At 42.2% G+C, this 17,542-nt stretch overlaps 1 protein-coding gene across 8 annotated transcripts in view; it reads right to left on the bottom strand.

Moving 5' to 3' along the window:
* Positions 1-17,542, bottom strand: part of SMG7 (SMG7 nonsense mediated mRNA decay factor) — a 109,602-nt gene that overhangs the window by 70,260 nt on the left and 21,800 nt on the right. For 7 of the 8 annotated variants that reach the window (XM_050963588.1, XM_050963587.1, XM_050963590.1 and 4 more), the window contains 3 exons: positions 4,467-4,498; positions 3,296-3,413; positions 1,469-1,601 (listed from right to left, as the gene is read on the bottom strand). In XM_050963588.1, the coding sequence (XP_050819545.1) occupies positions 1,469-1,601; positions 3,296-3,413; positions 4,467-4,473 (258 nt within the window). In that variant the 5' untranslated portion in view covers positions 4,474-4,498. Of the gene's footprint in view, positions 1-1,468; positions 1,602-3,295; positions 3,414-4,466; positions 4,499-17,542 lie in introns of those variants that run through there. The other variant, XM_050963593.1, reaches the window with a different exon arrangement.

Raw genomic sequence — 17,542 nt, 5'->3', positions numbered from 1 at the left:
GTCACTTCTGTAATTGAATCAGATGGTTTCCTCCTTCATGCTGTATGGGTGCCAGCAGAGGGGGTTATTGAGTGTAGCTGAGAAACAGGTTCCCTGCTCTTTATTCCAGTGCCCAGTTCTATCCTGACCCAGAGCAGCTGGGAGCCGTCATTACAGTGAACGTCCTTTTGAGCCCCCATAACCCTACACTGAAGCATGCTCAGTTTACTCTGTGGGGATGGTGCATGCACAATCTAGTCAATAATACGCACTGTCAGAGCTCAAGCATGCCTCGTGTACATAAAATCTTTGGAGATTTTAGCTGTTAAACACTAGCAAATGCAAACTGCAATTTATCAAAGCTTCATAATTAGGGCTCAGTATTGGTCATGGAGGTCGTGGAAGTCACGGATTTCATGACTTTCCGTGACCTCCGTGACTTCTGCAGCGGCCGGTGGCCAACCCTAGGGCCATCCAAGCAGCTGACTCTGAGGCCAGCCACACCAGCTTCTGCTCGGGCGGTCCCTGGGGCGGCTGGTCGGATGACCCTTAGCAATGGTCCCCAGGCAGCCAGTTGGAGCAGCCGCGGTTGGCGGGCCCTGGCAGTAGATGCCACCGGCCCCGGGCACCTCTCCCTCAGCGCCTCCCCAAGATTTAGTATGGGATATTTTTAGTAAAAGTCATGGAAGGTCGTGGCTGTGAATTTTTGTTTATTGCCTGTGGCGTGTCCATGACTTTTACTAAAAATACCCATGACTGAATCCTAGCCTTACTCGTAACTTGGCTAACTATGGGCAGATTTTCAGGAGGTTGGCAAAAGGCACATCCCTGACACAAAGGCCACCTTCTACCAAATTTCAAGTCCCTGCTTGAAAGGATGAGGACACTAATGCTTTCCAAAGAAAAGGTTCTCCGATTATTTTTTTTTTACATTGAAAACCAGTGTATTTTTCCTTAATCTCGATCAGAAACAGCTAAATGGTTATGGCTAAAATTTAAAATAATAAAATAAATAATAAATAATAATAATAATAATGTGGAGGGCACCAAGGCAGTCACCCAGCATTGAAAATTTCAGCCCAAACAGTTAACGTTTGGCAATGTTAAAATAAATAAATAAATAAATAAAGCAATGGAATACAGAGTCTTATAATGAGAAGCATAAGGAACCCTTAGTAAGAAGCTGGTCTACGAGCCTCGCTTATAATAAATATTTTACCATTTTTAGACTCAGACTGCATGAATCAGGAATGAATACCTCATGCTCTTCCTTCTCCATGTACAACATTAAACAATTGGTCAAGTGCATTATGGGAGCTTGTCTGCCTCTAGCATAAGCAATTGCTGGAGAGAGCATACTAGATTTGGCAAACAAACAGTGCAAGCTAAGCAGCGGATCTGCATACACTCACTATCAGGGCAAAAGTGTAAAAAAACCTCTTGCTCCAAGGTTTTGCATTTGTACAGAGACCAGTGTTTCAGAACTCACCTGTGTGTAGAAACCACTAGCTGCCTCTAAGAACAGAGAAAGGTTCGCCTGAACTTCACTCCGATTCGGGTTTGCTCGGTTTTTTGCCTGCCCCTGAAGTGTTGTGATCTGATTCTTAAAAGCATGATTCCAGCTGAGAATAAAACACAATTCTGTTGGCTACAGCAGTGACTCACTGGGCAGACACTGAGCTCCCTGAGAATGGGAAAAAACTGTTTGTTACAATTATAAGGCACTTGGCGCTAACTCCATCAAAGCTCTCCACTTATTCTAGTGCCTTAACTGATCCCTTTTAAAATGGAACAGAATGTGCAATGGAAATCTAAAGTCAAACAGGGAAGAACTGCAAGTTCCCCCCCAAATCTCCAAAAACCAAACAGATTGTTTGCAGCATTAACAATTATTCATTTGCTGCCAGCACTAAACAGCAGGTCAAGCCCTATTAGTCATAAAGCTTTGACCATCAGTCTCACGGACAGGGTTAGAGAAATTGTTCAGGAACTGATGTCAGGCCGAAATGTCTGAACATCCAGCAGCTTTAACATCATGCGCTTTCAGACTCTCTGCCAGGGACTGAAAGAAATGCAGACTATTAACCAAGGCTGGTACAAAAAGATGCTCCTGTTCCTCAAATAAGATCCAGTGGTAGAAGCTGGGGGACAATCCAGCAAGATCCTCACCTGGCTATGAGGAAGTCATACTGAATGTCCCACTAGAGCGCTATTCCTAGATGATCTCTCCCCAATCTCTGGCATAAAGTCTTTGTCCCTAAATGAGTATGAATGAACATTTGAAGCTCCTCCATCACCAGCTTCCCGAATGCTCAGAATGGCAGTGTTAGGGAAGATTTCCTGCTCTTCTGATCTCTCTTTCCTTGATGGTAACAGAAAGGCAAATGCCTCTCTTCCCTCCTCCCTTCAACCTCACACAACTAAGGGGGGGCTAAACACCACTAGTCCTCGTCCCATAAGAGGATCTTCATCAGTGATGATTGCACCACCCTCTTTTCACGCTGATCACAGAGATACTTCCAGCTTGTTTTACTAACATATAGTAATCTACTTCTGTGCTTCAGCTGTAAGGTAGGGTGGCACTTGCTCATTTGTAAGTTAGAGTTGACATTAGTGTGTAACCAAGTGTGGCTGAGTCTTTTGTTTTTGAGTCTACTGTTCTGAGCTGTGTCTTACTCACATGGCTCTCAAGTGGAGCTAGATCCCATACCTTGACCTCAGTAGGAGCTACACTATAATTGCTAAGGCTGAGTACCCAAAGCCTTTTCCATGACAAAGATTATGTGGCAGAGCAGCTCCCCCTGCTTTTCCCTATTTACTGGTTTGACTCAAGAGGCAGGTTTGTGGATTAGAATTCTCAAACAACTTTTTGGGAATGCTGCAGGGATTTCACTAGGAATTACATATTGGGAAGTCTCTATGTAACAAGTGACACACCTCTCTCCAACATTAATCAGTTCCATAAATCACGCATCTCACTCACAGTGTGTATGCTGCACATGCCTAAACAATGAACTATTATTTACAAGATCTTTTTTGTGAGTACAAATCCATTAGAGATTTTCTGATGCACAGCAGGGTTTTCCCCAAACTCCTTAAGGGCAGGAATTGTAAACATCCTTTCACTCCCCATTCCCATACATTCCTCCTAGTTCTTTAAATTCAGTGTAAGATTATTCAAAATGCATTTATTCAAGCTTCCACTTACAGAAAAATTGAGCCCATTTTATAGGTTGTACCCACTCTTCCATACATCTTGGAAGGATCCTGCTCGAGTACACAAACGCACGTGAATACTTGTGATTAGAATACTTACAGGTCTTGTTCCACTTTCTTGTCTAAAGCATACTCCAGATCAGTTACTAGCATTTTCTGGTATAAGTCCTGTAGAGCCTGTCTGGATGTCCAGACTTCAGCTGGACCCAGCTTCGAATCTGAGCATCAAAAAAACAAAAACAGATTTACTATGTCCCAGTACATATGACAGTGTCATTTCAACTGATTTTTCCAATTCCTGCCCCAGGAAAGAAAACAACATGTTCACGCCACACGCAATGATATGTCACACCTCCCTTCAATTACAGCTTCATCAAAAAACAAAAACTAGGAACACCAATGAATACCAGGAAGAGATTTGCAGGCATTGCAACAAAAGGCCAAAATGACAAGCTGCTAGAAACCAGAGGACTGCACATTAATTTCATCTGCAAACTATTTTAACAAAAGCACATCAACATAATATTTATTACAGTTCTGAAAAAGATTAAGTTACCACTTATATACATTCACCAGTAATAAAACCAAGCTATCTTGTAAAAGCCAGAAGATAGATGCTGCAAAGCTGCATTTTAGGACTTCACAGGCTGCATTTGGGGGATCCGCAAGTTAGTGTTTGACTCAGCAGCTCCAACATCTTTGGTGCTAGAAACCAGAGACAGATCTTTTCTATTATTGAGAATATCTGCTATTAATTTTTAAATAAGTATCAGATCAGTCATTACCCAAGATACATGAGCTAGGTCCAGTCCTGCTCTCTCCTCCCAGGTGGAAGATAGGACTCATTCTATGTCACCAGCTGGGAGAGAAAAGGACTTGTCTCTCCATAAGTGTTTTAAGGCACTGCATGTGAGTTTTAACTATTTAAGTTTCAGATTTTCATTTTCCATCTACAGCAGAGAGTATAGCCACTCGTAAAGCATTCTCCATTTATCCACATGGGAAGAATAGACCTTTAACAGGACACAACCTGCACAAGCCAGAGTTCTTGAAAATCCCAGCTACTCACTAGATCATGTTTATAGGTAACTGTTTGTACAGGTCTCAATCTGCAATGTTAAAATGAAATTTTACCACGTGCTTCTTTTATGTTCATCATCTCACTCCTATTAGAGGTCTGGTAAGCATTTTGTGTCACTACAGCACAAAGAAAAATAGGACTCAAACACAATTTTAGTAACTGCACTAATGGTGAAATAAAAGACAATTACCTGTCATGTCAGCCTTCAGGACTTCTGCCTGCCTGCAAGAGGAAGACAGGACAAAGATATTAGATATTAACAAGACTGATGAAGATAATCAAGTTACACCAAAGTGGGGGGATTTGTTGTTGCCGGGTTTTTTTGTTGTTGTTTTTTTTAAAAACACAATTGCTTGAGTGAGGGACAAAGACAAGAATTCAAGTCTTTTTAGGGTTTGTCTATACTAGGTCAAACGAGTATTGGTTTGTAAAGGTATGTATGGAGGTACAAGTAATAGCCTTACAGATCTCTGCAATTAGAACATATCTGAACCTGGTCTACTCCTAAATGTTAGGTCGACTTAGATACATCACTCAGGGCTGTGAAAAATTTCACCCCATCTGATGTAATTAGGTCAACCTAACCTCCACTGGGGGTACAACAAAGTAGATAAAACAAGACTTCCATTGACCTAGCTACTGCCTCAAGGGGATGGATTTACTACAGTGATGGAAACATCCCTTCTGTCACTGTAGTGTCTAGGCTACAGTGCAGCTGCAGCATAGCTGCAGCTGTAGTGCTTATAGTGCAGACGTATCCTACATACCACGTTATGGAAGTAGACATTGCTCTGGCAGACTGACTTAATCCCAATGGAAAGTTGAATGGATGTTAACCTAAAGCTCTCTTCTATGCACTGTATAACCCATCTAGATATAGCCTCTAAAGAGATAGTGACCTATATGGGGGTGTGCATGTATGCACAAGAGAGAAAGCAAGTGCGAGCGAGCACTGCATTTTTAGGTTGCCATAGTCCATCTAATATTGGAAGGGCAATTTTTTAATGGAGAACTCAGGATGTCAAACAGGCTGGGATATTTCTTCCATTGTAACAGATGGGAATTTCAGTGTCACTGCCATTCCGTCCACAAGTTCACAGAAAACGTCTTCAGAAGAGGAAGCAAAAGCAACTCCTTCCACTTAATGTTCCAAATGAGCCTTATGCTGCTCATCTGACAGTAGCAGAGGAAATGTTCCATGAAAGCAGGTGAAGTTGACAGATCCAGGACTCTCAGATCCAAGGAGAAAGACTTTTCCTGATCTCTAGTGGGAGAGATTCCTAAGTCAATGAGAACACAAAAGATTTCTATAATGCTTAAACACTATGTCATTCATGCCAGTAAACAAATTCATGTTCCACATCATATTTGGGAAGGTGTTATGATACATAGGCACCATATTGACTGGTGTATTCCTTCTGATAAGAATGGAACCCAGGAGGTATGCTGGTTTGTCTAACCCATCCAATTCTTCCTTTGACTACAAGTCTATATTACAAATTATTGAAGACAATACAGGCATGTCTACCCTGCAATAGAACACCTGCACTTGGCCCAGCTCAGCTGACTCAGGCTCTCGGAGTACAGGCTGCAGGGTTATAAAATTGCAGCACAGATATTGGGGCTTGAGTTGGAGCCCGATCTTTGAGACTCCACAAGAGGAGAAGGTCCAAGGGCCCAGCCCCCAGCCCAAATATCTACACTACAATTTTACAGTCCTGCAGCACGAGCCCTGCAGCCAGAGTCAGCTGACACAGGCCAGCCACAGATGTTTTACTGCAGTGTAGACATACCCCCCAAGACCTGGCATGTGTAAAAAGGAGTGCTTGAGGGAGAAGGGGAGAGTCTGGGGATATTTGAGACAACTTTTCTCACCTCTTCTCTGGCTGTGAGGAGGAGGGCATTCAAGGAGGATAACTAGCAGTAACCTTCATTTTATCCCCCTCAGAAGAAAAAGCTTGTCTCTTCAGGTTCTGGTAACTTACGGAATTGCCAACCTCTGTGGTATACCTGCACTATCACAGTAAATGTTGGTATAGAGTGAATAGGAGATGAAGAAACTACTTCCTGCTCTAGAACAATCTTTGGATCCAATGCAGTCTTCAGAACTGGGGGATGACTTTTAAGCAGGGATATACATTCAACCAGAATCTTAGTCTTTGATAGGATCTGATGTTATCCAGTCTAGATGCAAACAATCTGAGGATTCTCTCAATTTGTACTTGCTAACAGAAGCCTTCTTGTCTTGCATATCTTGGAACTGAAGTAGAAAGATCCGAAGGTTTCTCCTGTGGTTTGGCTTTCATCTCACAGGCTGAAACAGATTAAGTCCGAGTGCCTTTAAGGTCAGTCCAATGATTTGGGGGAAACTGACTGCACTGAGGTGCTGGATCTTGATCTTTGGGCAGTGACTGAAACCTTCTACATAGCGTTGTTCTGAATGCCAGAGGTGTAAGGAGCGGACACAGGCCTTTTCATCGTGAATACGGATCCCTTGGATGTGTCGGGTCTAAGAGGCTCTGCAACCAGAGATTCATGAAGCAGTAAGACTTACAGCCTGTTGTCGCATTCCCTGCATACCCTCAGGGTAAGTGTGCTATAGACAGAGCACCTTGAAGGAGAGTGACCCTCCTCATGGTGTTTTGTGTGGGCATCCAACACCAGAAAGACTGCAAGACAAGAGGTACACCTTTCAAAAGCAAGTCTGAACTTTCAGATCTGACATGGAACCGTAGTCAGAACTGAAATTAACTACTATCTATTGTAATAATAAAAAAAAGAAGAAAAAAAAAAGTTCCTTAACTAACTAACCTTTTCACTTTACACTAAATTCTTTGAGAGAAGAATCCTGATTGGATAGATGTGAATCTCTCCAGATCTTTCTGCTGGTGTGGCTGGAAGGAACTAAGGCAGCAAGCAGAGGACATCACATCCTCTTTCATAGCCTTGCCCTCAGAATGTTCAGGAATGCAGAGAGGAGAGGTAGGAAGGATGCATGAGTGTTCTAACAGGCTCTGCTATGAGGCGGTTAAGTTCTACTATCTGCGCTGACCAGGTCAGCGCATTCCAGGAGTGGGACTGTGCAGGGGACACTCGAAAAAGAATTATAATTGATGTACCTATACCACAATAATTAGTAAACCTTTCCTGTGTAAACTAGCCCTTAAAGAGTAAGAACAATTAGAGTTTCAATATGTAGGAATAATATTTCTGAACCACTAATGTCCCAAATCAAAGCCACCATTGTGTGTCTATATGGAAGATGAATCTAATTCTTCTTGCAGTTTCACACTGGAGATAAAGTGCAATTTTAAAAAAAGGTATCTTATAGGCACATCACAACACTAGTTATATTGACTCATCCCTGAGTTTAATACCTAGAAAAAATAATTCATTCTCAATGTTAATTGTTAAGACTAACTCACTTCCAAGGATCAGTTTTTACCAAGTCAATGACCAATTTATGTAAATTCTTTGACTTTAGAATAATTACTACCATTTAATATTAAACAAAAGAAAAAAACAATTATTAATAAAATGTGATCACTGGTACAGCATATTTCAATAAACCATATCTGCCTACCTTGATTTTAAATAAACAAAACCTCTACTCCTTTATTAAGACCCTATACTTGTCATAATGGAATCCACATTTTGTGGGAAGGCCCTAACAAAGTACAAGTTTATATATGACATCCTTAAATATCAGGGCATGTCTATACTACAAACTTTTGCCGCCGCAAGTTACATCAGCATAAAGCCACTGCAGTTAGTGTATCACTTGTGTACATACATACTTGGCTCCTAGCCCTGGCACTGCATGTACTCATTAGGAGTGAGTGTGTCAATATACAGTGCCAAGCACAATGGATAGGTAACCCAGTCTACAACCCACTGCCGCCCAATGCACTTTCTTTTGAGAAGTTTTGGCAAAGCACAGTGGGACAGAAAAAAGTTGCGCAGCGGTGACTGGGAGTAAGGGGTCAGCTTCCCAGCATGCAACTGTCTCCATTCCATCATGTTATCTATATCCCATAATTTTTGTGCCTTTTAAAAAAAATCCCACAAACCTGCATGGCCTTCTTTGCTGTCCTCCACCTGACAGAAGTATGGAGACTGAACAGCTCTGAAATATTGTCATAAGCATTGCAAGCACAAGACGCATGGTCCTCCAGTATTTGCAGAGCCATCTTTAAAATCAAAATCACGCTAGCATGGAACACTATGATTTCTTGGAGGACAGACTGCTGCGCAACATAGTGAGAACCAATTCGAGGCTGTTGGTGGCATTCACAGAGCAGCTGCAGATAGTGGAGTGTCAACTCTGAGCCCAAGAAATGAAAGCTGACTGGTGGGATTGCACTGTAATGCAGGTTTGGGATGAGGAGCAAGGTCACACTCCTGGATCTGTGTGCCAAGCTTGCCCCAGCCCTCCAGCTCAGGGACATTAAAATTAAAGCTGCTTTGACAGTGAAGAAGCAAGTGGCAATCACATTGTGGAAACTTGCAATGTCAGATTGCTAGAGGTCAGCAGGAAAATAATTATGAGCTTGAAAATCCACTGTGGGGGTAATTCTGTGTGCAGGGCCATTATGACTAACTCTAGGCCAGCGTTCTCAAACTGGGGGTCGGGACTGCTCAGAGGGTCGCAAGGTTATTATATGGGGGGTCGCGACCTGTTAACCTCCATCCGAAACCCCGTTTTGCCTTCAGCATTTATAGTGGTGTTAAATATAGATATATATAAAAAGTTTTTAATTTATAAAGGGGGAGTCATACTCAGAGGCTTGCTACGTGAAAGGGGTCACCAGTACAAAAGTCTGAGAACCACTGCTCTAGGCAATGTGCTCTAGTGGATGGATTTGCAGCAATGGGATTCTCAAACTGTAGTGAGGCAATAGACAGCATGCATATCCCTATTTTGGTATCAGACCATCTTGCCACAGAGTACAAGAGAAAAGGCTACTTTTCTATGATATTGCAAGTGTTGGTGGAGCTCCAGGTATGCTTCACGGACATCAACATTAGCCGGTCAGGAAGATGCAAGACACGTGCATCTTTAAGAACAAAGGACAGTTCAGAAACCTACAAACAAGGACTTTTTTTCCTCAACTGGCATATTAACACTGGCGATTTTGACATGACAATGGTGATCCTAGGGAACCCAGTCTACCGTTTAGTGTCTCAGTTCAGGAAGCCATATGCTGGCCATCTCAACAGCACCAAGGAAAGATTCAACCACTGGCTCAGCAGGTGCAGAATGACAGCTGAATGTGCTTTTGGTAGACTGAAGGGACACTGGCATTATTTATTCACAAGACTGGATCTCAGTGAAAAAAAAAAACCCAATGGTTATAGCTGCCCACTGTGTCCTGAACAACATCTGTGAAACAAATGGGGAAAAGATGCCTGTTGTCTGCTGAGTGAACAGCCAGATATAAGTGTGATTACAAGAGCTCACTGCAGACCTATATGGCTCAGGGAGGCTTTGAAAGAGTATACCCCTCTATACCTCTATAAGAGTATACCCCGCTATAACACGGTCGTGAGGAGCCAAAAATCCCTACCGTGTTATAGCTGAAACTCTTGTTATATCGGGGTAGGGGAGGCAGGGCTCCAGCGGTGATTTAAAGGGCCTGGGGCTCCCCACAGCAGCCAGAGCCCCGGACCCTTTAAAGTGCCACCAGAGCACCACTGCTACCACGCTGTACGCGAACTCGCATTATATCGGGTTGCGTTATAGCAGGGTAAAGGTGTACTTAACCACTGATCCACAGTATTGCATTGTACTGTACTGTGATCTACCTGGCCCTGCTATTCTGGGTCCTCTTAGGAATTGTTTGGTGCTTCGTGTACAGATATAGATCACTGCCAATGCACCTACTAATTTTGCAGTGGTTGCTGTCCTTTTATGATTAGTACACTATCACTGACCTAATGTGTTGTGTCACACTATACAGTAACAAGTGAGTGGGGACCTTCTGAACTTCTAGGAACTCTGCAGTATATGTTGTGAACTACTAATGATGAATTCTTTTCCACATAATAGAATTTTATTCAGTGACAAAACCAGTGCAAAAAAACCCAAAAAGCCTGTGGAATTTAGAAGTAAATACATTAAAAATTTAACGAATTAATGGAACAGAACTTGAATGGAAAGAATACTCAGTCCATTTTAGCTATCCATACACCAAACTGTGGCTTTCACAGGTCGGAGTATGTGAAGCTGTGGTTGTTTTTAATGTTGCCCCAGGATGGAGTGGTACGGTTAGGGATGCAGCCCCTGATGCCATGTGGAATGTGTAAAGAGGTGTTGCAATGGAGTTCTCAGTGGACTACAAAAGGAGGTGAGCCGTGGAATGTTGAACGTGTAGGTCTGCAAGAGTCTGCAGCATCTGTTTGTTGCTGGAGAAGCCCCATTATGTCCTGATGCATCTCCTTCTCCTTTTTTCTGTTGGAGCTCCCAGTCTTTCCCCAGAATGTCTGCAATGTTCACCCTTCAGGCCCTTTGCTCACAGTCTGATGCAGCACTGGCTTGCAGGATCTCATGAACCATGTCATCCCGAGTCCTCTTTCTCCTCTATCTGGCTCTGGAGTTCTGAAGGTGTGGAGGAGGAAACCCCTCGATGTCACAACAGAGCAGCTGTAGATAAAACAGAGGCACTATTGTCAAAACAGTCACAAAGGAAAATGAAAGTTAAGATTCAGAATTCCCTTCCCTTGCTCCTCTGAAGTTTTAAACAAGACATGCTTATTGACATTTCTACTTCGGAGTGCTTGTGCACCGTGTTACTCACAGCAATCATGGTGCATATGGCCCACCGGAGGGAAAGAAATGAGGAGGGAATAGCTAGGTTGCACAAAACTATAAGTATAGGCAATGGCACTGAATACTGGCACCATTTTTCACAGGCAGTGGTGATTTAGCTGATATCTCACTCCTGAAGTAACAAAGACATACAGAGCACAGCCGCTGCTGGAGTCCCAAAGCCGCTGAAACCGTATGTTGTTAGCCTGTGTACTCCAATGGTGCCTGCCCAAGTCATCACTGATTGGCGTGGGAAAGTGTCCTACTGTGGAGGAAGAAATAAGGCTGCCATCCCTAGAAACCTTCAGGAGAGAACTGCAGAGTACATCCATGAAAGTTTTATCGAGACCTCTAGGAGGATTCCAGCGACATCCCTATTTATAAAAACAAACTGCTCCGTGTGGCCCCCATGCTTAGCTCTACAGAGGAAAAAAAAGCAGGTAACTCTACCTCTTTGTTGTACCACTATCTCTTCTAATATGAGTAAATTAATGAAAAGTTGATAGCTGTTTCCTGTTAAACTGTGGGCGCCATCAATACATCACTGTAATAGGAAACACAGTTGCACACTTACCCGAGGTTCCTTTCCCTGCACCAGGCTCGCCCGTGCTTGACTGCCAGGACTGCAGTGCAGTTTCAAACAGGTGCTGATCACATATCCCCATCCTCTTCCTTGCTGTTCATGCCAGGGGCCTGTAACTCAGGCTCTTTGGAGGTATCCATGGTCGTCTGTGGGGTGGTAGTGGAGTCTCTGCAAGTATGGCATGTGGCTCTTTATAAAAGCAGCAGGTCTGGGGCTCAGCACCAGATTGACGGTTGGCCTCTCTGGCCTTCTGGTATGCCTGATGTAGTTACTTCATTTTCACAGGGTACAATAAGGACAGGCAGCAGTACCACTTCTCCTGCATTCTCCATTAAATCTGCTCTTATATATGTTTCTTTTCTACAGCTGGTCCGCAGCTGTGTTTGCACGAGCCTCTTCTCCTGGTCCAGATTATCCAATATTTCCTGTCTACTCCAAGCCGTAGTGCATCTGGAGCAGATAGCTGGCATGATCAGTGGCACATAACAGAGAGCTGCAAGTGTGCTTGGCAAGCCAGACAATCAGGAAAAGGCATTTTAAAAAAATTAAATAAATAAATCTATCAATCACAGGACTTTAAAACGGGGAGGTAAGGGACTTCTAGCCTTTGAGGCAGAAGTGGAACTGACAACTGCGACCCAGAGCAGCTAGTTTTGGGCACTGTGGGAGAGCTGCTAGAGGACTGTTAGGGTCAATGTAAGAAATGTAGTGTCTACACTCGCACTATGTCAACTTCAGTAGATTGACCGTGGTTCAATGACTGTGGGGGAGGTGGTGTTACTGCACTGCTATGAGAGCGCACTTACATCAGTGAGAGGCCAATTTAAGTGCAGGTACATGCATAAGTAGGTTGATGGCAGGCAGCTTACATCACCCTAACTCTGCAGTGTAGACCAAGCCTAAAGTATATTTAAGATCATATACCTCTTCCTATGCTTCCTTGACTTCCAAGGAATTGGTCTGTGGGTAATATTAACTGTCATTCATAATTTCTCTCTCATCTCCAAGTCAGAATAGCTGTTGCAAATACAGGTGTCTGATTTATGAGTGAAGACATGCTATCCCCTTTGTGGGGCTGTGACATACCCAGAGTACAATCCAGACCAATGAGTAGCTGTGTCACTCCTGACCGCAAACCTTAGATGCTCTTTACACTGCTTTGCTGCTGTAGCCTCCAGACTGGACTGCTCACAAACAGCCTCCAGCACGCAAGTCGCGCCCAGCTACCTACGTACATGTGTGTGTGTGTGTTTCGGTCGCAGCCATCCAGCCACACTCGCTCTTACCAGTGCTGGATATATTGCAAGGTGACCCCAACACATCCCCAGTCCTAGATTTCCCCCCAGAAATATATGTCCTGTATTGCCCAGCCCTCTCCTAGATAACTAACTTATGTAAAGCCCATCATTTTATTAATAGACATGATAAGCACACATCTTTGTTACCCCAAATGGCGTTTCCCAAACACTTCAATTCAAACACACCAGATAAGATAAAACAAAATAAATTAACTACAAAGAGAGATTTTAACTGAGTACAATTTAGGAGGCATAGAAGTCAGAAATGGTTACAAGAAAAATAAAGATAAAATGCAACTGGTGCTTCATTTAACAGGCTATGTTAATTTCAAAGGACTCTCAACCTTTCCCACCCCATGCAAGCCTCCAAATCCTGCCAGCCATCTCAAACCCCTCACCCATACCTGGCACAAACCCCACAAGCCCCACTTTCCACTCCCGTCACCCACTGCACCAACCTCCTAGGACTAAAACTGAATTACTATGGAAAGGGGAAATAAAGTGAAACACTGCTTACCATCTACAAACTCTACCCAAGCTGGGAAAAAAAAACTGAAGAAATAGTATTCCAAAACTGAGGAACGAGAGTATATCACTGTTGCCATGGAGACTTGAATCACCTACAATAACTACTTGTTCTGTTTCTCAACTCTCCCAGCTTCTGTTCCTGACACCAATCTCCAAAGACAGGACTGCTATCAGTTGCAGAACTCTGGACTCATGTCCAAGGCAGGAAAAGGAAGACCTAAGACAAAATGTTCGGGGACTTCCTGGCAGCATCCCAAAAGAGGGATAAATAGTGGAGTGGAGGGAAGTTCTCCTTGCAGAGAAAGACAGGTGATGCAGAGACAAGTGATGCAGAGCTTGTGCAAAAGACAAACCATCTTGAGAACATGCTGCTGCAATGGCCTGCAGCCCATGGAGAACAATATGTTCCAGGAACAGCAGTACCTTTCACAAGGCTCCAACAGGTATTTCTGCAGATATCCTGTACTATAGGACCCTGAAAACAGAAAGTTCTAGAATCCATCACCACCCCGACAACAAAGGTTCTTCCCACACTATTCCACAGCCAGGGAAAAGTACACAGGCCTGTGACCAGTACAGCACTGATATACATGTACTCAGTACTTAGTCATGTGTTGCACAACTGCACTTCAATGTTGGATACTGTTTGTACTGTCATCTGTCATGCTATAATAAATTTTGGTTCAATAGCTGGTTTTTATTGTTTGCACTGCTTGACATTCAATAAAAGGTTATTTTGACAAATGTTCAATAAAGTTTCATAAAATACCACATTTCCACTGTCATTCCGCAACTATTTAGGGATAGTCAAACAGGTCCTTTCTCCTATCCAAGTGTCTAGCAAAGGGCAGCATAAGCCAGTGAAACAGAAGGTAAACTGGGTCTAGAAGAATGGCAAGAGGAATCAGACCACCCATAATGTTCATAGCGGTCCTGGGACCAAAATCATCATTTTTCAAACATGAAAAAGAGCCTAACACCATGGACCCTTCCAGATCATCCCACATTGGTGAACCTGCCAGAGTGATCAACCAGGCCCTGGAGCACCATGGAGAAGTATCCCTTTCTGTTTATGAACTCTGAGGCCTGGCCAAGAAGAGAGGGAAACAAAAAATAGGCATGTGGATCGCATTAATGGCCCACCAATACACATCAGGAACCCTAGCTGTGCAAATCCATCAATAACCTGCTGCGTGCTACCAAGATGAATAACTCATGCCATCAGCACCTTCTTAAAACATGCCTCCATGACAACAATCCCAACAGTTGATCTACCAACACCAAATTGCTGTTGGTTGGTAGCTAACTAATCATAGGTGACAAGCTTCCAGATGCTGATGGCCACATTCTTCTCCACAGAGAACTCACATTGGTATGATGCCGCTATGTTCTGTGCAGATCTTTAGGAAAGTGATCTTTGTCATCCCAAAATTCCGCCTCAACTTCTGGTTAGCATCATGTTCCTTTACTACCAGAGTTGGTTTCTTGACCCCAGAAATGGCACTCAATGGAATGAAGATGTTCCAGGAAAACTTTATACACAATTAATTGTTTGATCTCATCCTCCTCCACCTGCTCTGCTGAAAATGACTCACCACTGTGGCAGCTGGCTGCAGAAGCCACCTGGACGCATGACTCCAAATACATGCACAGCAGCATCTATGTATTAATGAACGCCTGGACTGTAGAGATGCAGCTGTATTCCTTTCACGCTTGCTGACAGCAGTTAGAAAGTGCTCCTAACTCACAAGATAGAAGAATCATGGGATGTGTTCAGAGGAATCTCAGCAACGTTGCTATGACCTCTATATCCCAGATTTCCAGTGGGTATCCCACAATGTGCCGTGACAAAATCCCCATAATGCATAGAACCCAGCAACAACATAAAGCACCATGAGATACCTGCCCAGAACATTAAATGCTTATTTTGAAACAAATTAGTGCCTTGTGTATGCATTGATTCAGAGGATAGTAGGCAAGAAAGAACTGCATGGATGCAATTAGTTTGGAATAGTTATTCTACAAGAGCATATACAAAGGTAATCTGCAAAACCCCACTATGTAGACAAACCTTTAGTCTATACAACCCTGAAATCCTTCTAATACCTCATCCACGCTAGGGATTTTTTGGAGGAAAAAAGAATCCCCACTGTTATTCCCCAGTTGCCCATACTAGCTTTTCCAATATTGCTAAAAAGCCTCTTGCAGCTCCTGAGGTTTACCACCATGTCGTCTAAGCCTATTCAGAGCAGGTCTAATTGAAACAGGTAAATGCCAGCTATAATAGAAGCTTTATCTCCCTTAGAACTCCCAACATAAACATGACCTCTATTCCAAAGTTACTTTTTTTAAAAGTTAAAATATAGAGGAAGAGCTATGAGTGCAAAGATGTATACATTTATGAGAATTTCTATGAGACAAGAGTGAGTGATAAGATATATACATATTCTAACAAATTATTCATCTTGGTATGGAGGAAACTGTTTGCTATTTAAGGGCCTAAATATATATATATATATATATAAGAAACTAGAATCTTCTCTCTCTTTAGTAAAGTTATAATTAGGGCTGTCAAGAGATTAAAAAAAAATCGTGATTAATCGCGCTGTTAAACAATAATAGAATACTATTTACATAAATATTTTTGGATGTTTTCCACATTTTCAAATATATCAATTTGAATTACAAACAGAATACAAAGTGTACAGTGCTCACTTGATTTTTTATTATAAATATTTGTACCGAAAAACTAAAAAATAATTTTTCAATTCACTTAATACAAGTACTGTAGTGCAATCTCTTTATCACTAAAAGTTGAACTTACAAATGTAGAATTATTTACAAAAAAACTGCACTCAAAACCAAAACAAAGTCCACTCAGTCCTACTTCTTGTTAAGCCAATCGCTAAGAGAAACAAGTTTGTTTAAATTTACAGGAGATAATGCTTCCCTCTTCCTATTTACAATGTCACCTGAAAGTGAGAACAGGCATTCGCATGGCAGTGTTGTAGCTGGCATTGCAAGATATTTACGTGCCAGATGTGCTAAAGATTCATGTCCCTTCATGCTTTGCTCACCATTCCAGAGGACATGCGTCCAGGCTGATGATGGGCTCAGCTCAACAACAATCCAAAGCAGTGCAGACCAATGCATGTTCATTTTCATCATTTGAGTCAGATGCCACCAGCAGAAGGCTGATTTTCTTTTTTGGTGGTTCGGGTTCTGTAGTTTCCACGTCAGAATGTTGCTCTTTTAAGACTTCTGAAAGCATGCTTCATACCCCATCCCTCTCAGATTTTGGAAGGTACTTCCGATTCTTAAACCTTGGGTCGAGTGCTGTAGCTATCTTTAGAAATCTCACACTGGTACCTTCTTTGGGTTGTGTCAAATCTGCAGTGAAAGTGTTCCTAAAACAAACAACATATGACCACTGCTGGTCACACATTTATTCCACTAAACTGACACTTCATTTCCTGTATTAGATTCCCTCGATTTGTTGCTAGTATTTTTGAGAATGTTGACTTTTATTATTTTATTTAATTCTGGATGTTATTTTGTATAAGAGTTTTTATCAGGAGATGTTTTATAAAAAAGTTTATTTGAACATCAGGGATCAAATTACACTGGTCCACAATTTTTGAGAAGTCGTCTGCTTCAGAGATAAAATGTGCTATTTATTATGTATTTTGATGTGCTGAATTCAAATACGACAATTAAAACAACTGATTGGCTACTGTTTCTAAGATATTTAAGTTTTTACATTTTATGTCTATGTATATTGTGTAGATAGAGTTTTAATCATAAATTGTAAACCTAGGTCTTTTCATGTGTTTATGGTTGCTTTACATGATAATAGTTCACCTGTCCTGTTTATGTAACACTTTAAAAATCAGCAAAAAGGTTATATAAATAAAATTGATTATGAAACAAAAGGCAAAAAACTTATGTACATAGTTTAGCCCTATTCAGTGTCTACTCCGTGCTTCTTGGCTTGTCTCTTGTATTCATTAAATGGAGCATCTCTTGTCACTGTCCAGCAATAGTCTGCA

This window comes from Gopherus flavomarginatus, chromosome 7, assembly GCF_025201925.1.
Source record: "Gopherus flavomarginatus isolate rGopFla2 chromosome 7, rGopFla2.mat.asm, whole genome shotgun sequence".
NCBI classification, from domain to species: domain Eukaryota; kingdom Metazoa; phylum Chordata; order Testudines; family Testudinidae; genus Gopherus; species Gopherus flavomarginatus.
Note: the sequence above shows the minus strand (reverse complement) of the source record. Positions and strands in the feature narration are given on the sequence as shown.